The following is a 6,623-nucleotide window of genomic DNA, read 5'->3' as shown; positions in this document are numbered from 1 at the left end:
CCGTCCTGTTTTATTATGCGTCGCGGTCGCAACACACAAGTGGTGTAATAAAATAAAAAGGCTTAGTTTTATCTTAATTAGGGGTCATGTGGCCGTGATTCAATAGAAACTCAAGTCAGTTCTGCGTGTGCACGCATCGCGAATGGCTGGCAAGTATGCACCTTTCAGGCACTACTACACTTTGCAATTTATAGACCAGCTACTGCGATTTTGATTTAGATTTAATTTTGGATTATGAAGGAGGTCTTGTTCGGGATTTTATTCTCAATCTACAAAAAAAATCAGACCTAAAATTGTATTTGATCGTGTTTTCTCTAATTTAGGGAAAATTTCATAATTCTGACGTCTGGGAAGCGTCTGACCGAAAATGTTATGACCTGATCTCCATTTAACTTTTGCCCTCGGAAAGTTGGGAAGCTTTTGTTATTGATTTGGAGTGACTTACAAAAGTTAAAATGTGAAATTTTGTTTAAAAAAGCTAATTTTTAATCCAAAAGAGTAATCAATCGTCCCAAAAAATCGCAAACATTTATTTTATCCTTAAAAACGATAATTTTTTCAAAAATAAGACTTCATACGTTTGCTCGCCACACGAAAACACGGAGTTAAACTATAATGTCTAATTTTCAAGACAAAGAAAAGACCTAAAAAGTTTAAAATCAGTTTGAGTTTTTCATAATTTGGCGATGGTCGATCAGAAACGGAAATAATCAACTTGTTATCAAGATATCTAGGCAAGCGCGCTTATGAGAAATGCTTTTCACGGGTCACTATCAGATTTGCAATAACAAAATTTGTTACTTGAGAATCTTCATGTCATGAGTGTGCCCCATGCGAGAAGAAGATTAATATCTCTCGTGAGTCATGACCTTGTCTCCTTGTCTGTGATAAAAACAAAACAATTCCGTCGCAAGTTTCTAAGACTGAAGTGCCAAAAAGTGATCCAGATTTTTGTAATCAAATCAGATACATGTCATGTACACAATTTCTGTGTTTTGATACAATTTTATTTATAATTTTTAAATTATAAAGAGTTTAACATGCATCTTAAAAAAACATGAGTAAAAAAATATTTACAACAATTATTCGTCATCACAACAGACCTATTTAAAATTATAACTATGACTTTTCGCAATCTTAAAGAGGAATGATACTGCAAAAGCCTGGAAAATGCTTGTTGCCAATGCGAAAACTCGTCCCCTAGGATTCAGTTAAAGCCTAAATTGACCTGAGAAGCACTGTAATTTTGTGAGAAAATTAGCTTTTCAAATGGTAATGGCTGTCTCCTTACTTGAAATCCGATTTAATTTCAAAAACAAGAGTTTCCCCAATAAGTGGCATACACCGTTGGACAGATCTCAACGAGAGGAATCGAAATATGCCAAGAAAATATGTTCAAGCCCTCTAAATTTTGGAGAAAATTAACAAAATTTGAATTTTCACTGTAGGAAGGTCCTTTTTTACTATTCCAAATTGTTGAAAAAGTTGTTTACGTCATCCAACAATTCATATAATTTTCAATTGTTGCCCTGTATCATTCCACTTTAAATAATTGTTCGTTTTTCATCAAATTCGTATTGTTTTTCCAACAAAGGAATGAGTTTTTTATCTCTACAGGGACATCCTTTTCATAAATGAACCATGAAATTTGACATCTTCCTAAACAACCGATGAATGAAAAATAAATTTTATGTTCGTCTTCATTAGCAATCAGCATAAAATAACACGTTTTACTTTGTCTGTTTTTCTACGATCAAATTTTTCAGTTGGAAATCTTCAATTTATTAACATAATTGCAAAAAACTATTATTTTGATTTTGGTTCCGGTAGGAATAATGCAACATTTATAGCTGGTGAGGAATTTTTATTAATTTTTTAACTGTAAAAGACAGAAAAATGCACGTATTAAATACAGACGCATGCATTCAGTGTGGTTTATTTTCCTTTAAATTTAATTAAATATCATTCCGTTCGATTTCTCGATTTGTCCCTACACAATTTCAGCATGATGTGTGAGCAGCATCCGCAGCCGCGGGGCCAAAAGCTGTCGCAGATGACGTTGACGGCGGAGAGCGTCGAGTCGGTCGGCGTCGGCACGCCGACGAGCGCCATTCCGCCCAAGTTCGGCGTCCGGATGGACTTGGCCCACTTCTTCCGGAGCAACGAGGGCTTCCTCAAGCTGCTGCAGCTGGCCATCGGGGTGGCGTGCGTGGCGTGCGCCGCCCCTGCTCTCATTGACGGCACCTACGACCTGCCGGCCGGCTCCTACTGGTTCATCGCGGCCACCGTTTTCTCGGTCGTGCTCACCTTCATCTGGGTTCTCATCTACCTCCTCTGCTTCAAGGAGCGAGCCAGAAAATTTCCCTGGAGTTTGTTTGTAAATTTTCGCATTTGTTTTGTTAATTGATTGATGAAAAAAAAGGAGGAAAAGGCCGTAATGAAGAAATATCATCAGCAAAAGTGTTGGAATGCTTGAAATTTATTTATTAAATTAAATACATAACTAAAGATGAAACAATTTTGTGCAATTTAAGTCTGGTTTAATTGGTTTACCAGTGTTTTTTCCCTGAAATAACCAGCCTTTTTACAGCCATTACAGGAAAAATTATTTAAAACTCAAGTTTTTTTATTTAAAGACAGTCTTTGACGAAGTTTCTGAGCGCACCAATCGATTCCTGAGGGTCGAATTAGTTAAAGTAGATGTTTTTTCCGTTAAAAAAGTCCAGCGTGACGTGCGAACTTTTTTCCCGCCAAAACAATATGAATGCGAGAAGTGCGCACGCGTCACAGCTGGTTTGAGCACCGCCTGTACAAATGACTTCTTTGTCAGATCCACCCAGCTCTCACGCATGCGCAGTTCTCGCATTCATATTGTTTTGGCGGGAAAAAAAGTTCGCACGTCGCACTGGAATCTTTGGTCGGAAAAATATCCACTTTACCTAATTCGACCCTCAGGAATCGATTGGTGAGCTCAGAAATTTCGTCAAAGACGGTCTTTAATTGTTATTATTTCCTCCATTTTCATAAGAACTCATCCACATTTTTCTCGTTTTTAGGAAACGCTGTTGGTAATTTGCCTGGCCATTCTGTACGCGTCTGCTGGCATCGCGCAGTTGGTTATTTGGTCGTCGGCGCCGTACTCAGATGTCAAAGAAGAAAACATCATCGCCGGCAGTCTTGCGCTCTTCAACGTCGTCTGCCACAGCGTCAGCTTGTACTACGCCATGTCCAGATGGTGCAAAGAGCTGAATGCCGAATAAAATATCATTTTAAAATTATTTCCAACTGCTTTTATATAATATTTCCTACCTAGAAGTCTGCAGTGTCTGAAGACCAGTTCAATTCGCTTATTGTTTCCCAAAATAAAAAAATTGTCATTTCATGTATTAGGAATAAATAAATAATACTATTTCCATTCACGTACAATTAAAATAATTGAATTCTTGCCTGTAGGCCATGTATTGCCAGTGCATATCATCATCTGGGCTTATAGGTCTCGGATGTGATTGAAGCGGTGATTAAATACGCGACTAAGAGGAAAAGCTAATCTGACTGGTGCCTCTGTAGCTTGAACTTTGTATCTTGTGCAGAAATAACATACAGTAAAAGATTAAATTTGTGAATCAATTATGTATGACGCATTTCAATAACTCCAGAAAAATATGCTGAAATAAAATTAGTGTGAGATTCGATTGTTATGGAGATTTAAGGATAAATAAGAAAGTCATAATAATTAGTTGTCAACTATTTTTCCCGGCTAAAAACCGTTTTTCGAGATGAACTAGGCGATGTTTCTGATTTTTGGGGTAATTTGACGAATAATTTTTAGGTTCAAGATTGAGAAAAAACTAACATTTTGTTCAACATTTCTTAACTGACTTTGCTAGACTGCAAATAAATTATGAACTTAAGAGTTTTTCGGATATTTTCCACAAACAACAAATTAAATTAAGGGAAGATTATGATTTTAGCAATTTAAATTCTTACCAGAGCTTGAGATAAAAATTAATAATATTTGTCAACAAAACGCAGCTTTTTCTCCTCACTTTGGTGATTCCTTTTATTTTTTGTTATAATAGCGGATTTCAAGACAAAATTTTTCCACATCCATAAAGATAAGTCGAAATTTCTCGTTCTCAAAGCTTTTAGTAACAATTTTAATTAAATTCACAAGCTGAGAAACAAGTATGCTAATTTTCTCTGTCTCAAAACTATGGAGTGGGTGGAAGCAAATACAATAATAATTAATGCATTTTTAGTAATTGTTAAGGATTGATTGATGATAGAAAAAACTCAAAATGTTATTGAGTTATAGTTAATTATCTTTCCATGCCAATGAAAGAAGTGCTTAGGAAAAAATCTTTATTTGGTTACAAAATGTTCAGAAGAGTGATGTGCGCTGAGCTGTTTTTAACACTCTTCAGCCAATTGTTGCGTCTAAGCGATTTGAACAAGTAATCAATTAAAAAAATACTCTAGATTTAAGGTTACCTTTTAGAACTATGACTTGGTGTTGGTGCGACCTCTTGATTTTTTTGTCAAATGATCGAAAAGCGATTGACCAATTGGTTTCAAATCTCCCTCCGATGAGCTGTCCACTGAGGAGTTGTGTGCCACAGTCAACGTCACGGCAGCACCCAGGATTAGGAAAAAAGCCAGGAGGAAGCATGTTAAGTGTCTGAAGAGCATGATGCGAACTGCAAGACTGTTTCCACAACACGAGCAGACAGGGTCAAGTTTGTGATTTATCGCTTATCGCTGACTGGTTATATGGCTGCCCTCTAAAACTTTGGCTTCAAATCAACAAACAGATCATATATTTGAACTTTCAATATAAGCTACACGTTTGCATATTTTTTATTTATGCACTCCCTTTTTGAGCATGTTTTCAAGTATATGAAAAAATCCAGGTTTAAGATGTTTCAAAGTTTTCATCAAGAGTGAACACGGTCGATCATTTAGAAAAATGTAACCAGAGCCAGGGAACAGACGTAATAAATAATATTTACACAACGCCCTTGATGCTCTTTTTCTTTCATTCGTCAAAGAAATTGAAAATATATCGAATTTTGAGGTTAAAAAATACGCTTGGTTTTTAACAAATGTAAATGAATAATACATTTTAGTAAAATAATATTTTGGATACTATATTTTCATCTGCAGCAACATTTTTTCAATTTAATCTTACTGTTATGTGAGTTGAAAATATGAAATATGTCGATTGCTTGAAAATACACGCGTATTTAATATGTCCATTAAATACAGAAATCAAATATATGTGTGCCTCTATCCCGTCTATCCAAAGAAATTTGCTTCTTTATTGCCAACTGCAACTGCAATCACATTATTTTCTGTCCAGCCGTATGCCTTTTATTTGCCAGACCAGACAGTTCTAAAATAAGCGAAAATATTAATTTAATGTTGGATTTGATCAAATCGTGCAGAAGCAAACAACGGTTTTTGTAATTTTTTATGCTTACATCCTGCATCTCCCGCGAAATCTTATTTGCCCATCAGGGCAGCGGGGTTCGGGTGTGGGAATTAAACACACAATCAAGCCGGAGTCGGAGTGCTCCTCTGAAGAAGGTTCGTCCGGGGTGTCCACATTTGAGTTTTGTTCCCCAGGCAAAGCCTTGGCAGCTCCGAGGATGAGAGCCATAGTCAGAAAGACGAAAATGAAGTGTCTGAAGTGCATGGTTTGCCTCTGCGATGTGATGTGACAACTGCGTCGCAAAACTGATTATTGTAGTGAGGTGCCTTTTACATTCGATTTATATGATTGTAATCTATAGCCTATAACCTATAACCTAAAAACGAAAAAACCTACTGACTCTGCCTCGGAAAGTTTAAAAGTTCTTTATTTGTTTGTAGTGTCTTACAAAGTTAAAAAAGGAAATTTTGCAAAATAATGGATTTTTTTTTTATTTAACTAGAAGTAACTGTAACTAAAAAATCATGTACAACATTTCTGAGTGCGACTTTTATCCTTGAAAGCGACTATTTTGATAAAAAATGAGACTAAATACGTTTAGACGGGCTTTAATTATGATGTCTAATCTTTGGACAATGTCAAGATAAATGCCTAAAAATTGAATTTGGCGATGGTCAACCAGAAACGGAAATAAGCTTGTTATAAAAATAGGCACGCGCTTATTAACATTGAGACATGCTCGTCACGGGTTTCTATCAAATTTGCAATTTGCAAGAACAAGCTTTTTTACTGTGAATCTCAGGCGCCTTCGTGTGAGTGTACCCTTTGCGGGAATAAGATTAATTTATCTCATTTTCTTGTTTGTGATCAAAATCGAAACATGTTTCTCGCAAGCTTCTAAAACCAAAACACCAAAAAGGAACTTAAATTTATATTATCAAATCAGTTCTGCTTCAATTCACTCTTATTCCTTTTATTTGTAATTTTTAAAATAAATTAATAAAAAATAAAAGTGAATAAATTAGTCGTACTTTTATTCCATCCGCGGGCAAGTTTTTGGATAACCCGGGCAGGCCCTTGGTCTAGTATTGAAATCAAGCGATGATAAAATACGCCTAACTAAGAAGAAGACTTATTATCTGATTGGTCTCCACTGTATCTTGAACTTTGTAGCTTGTGCAGAAATAATACA

The 6,623-nt window shown here is 35.9% G+C and overlaps 1 protein-coding gene and 1 long non-coding RNA gene across 2 annotated transcripts; one reads left to right on the top strand and one right to left on the bottom strand.

Moving 5' to 3' along the window:
- Window positions 1-14: 14 nt before the first annotated feature.
- LOC135938781 (plasmolipin-like) lies at window positions 15-3,278 on the top strand. Its single transcript, XM_065482705.1, has 3 exons — window positions 15-153; window positions 2,005-2,377; window positions 3,057-3,278. Exons 1-3 carry the CDS (start codon window positions 143-145, stop codon window positions 3,258-3,260), a joined length of 588 nt encoding a protein of 195 aa, XP_065338777.1. The 5' UTR covers window positions 15-142; the 3' UTR covers window positions 3,261-3,278.
- LOC135938782 (uncharacterized) lies at window positions 3,057-5,925 on the bottom strand. The gene is made up of 4 exons (XR_010574694.1): window positions 5,481-5,925; window positions 4,492-5,392; window positions 3,310-4,437; window positions 3,057-3,245 (listed from the first exon to the last, which is right to left on the bottom strand). It is a non-coding gene; the product is annotated as an uncharacterized LOC135938782 (long non-coding RNA).
- Window positions 5,926-6,623: the final 698 nt, after the last annotated feature.

Source organism: Cloeon dipterum, chromosome 3 (assembly GCF_949628265.1).
Source record: "Cloeon dipterum chromosome 3, ieCloDipt1.1, whole genome shotgun sequence".
NCBI classification, from domain to species: domain Eukaryota; kingdom Metazoa; phylum Arthropoda; class Insecta; order Ephemeroptera; family Baetidae; genus Cloeon; species Cloeon dipterum.
The sequence above is the reverse complement of the archived record's forward strand: the minus strand, read 5'-3'. Positions and strand labels throughout refer to the sequence as shown.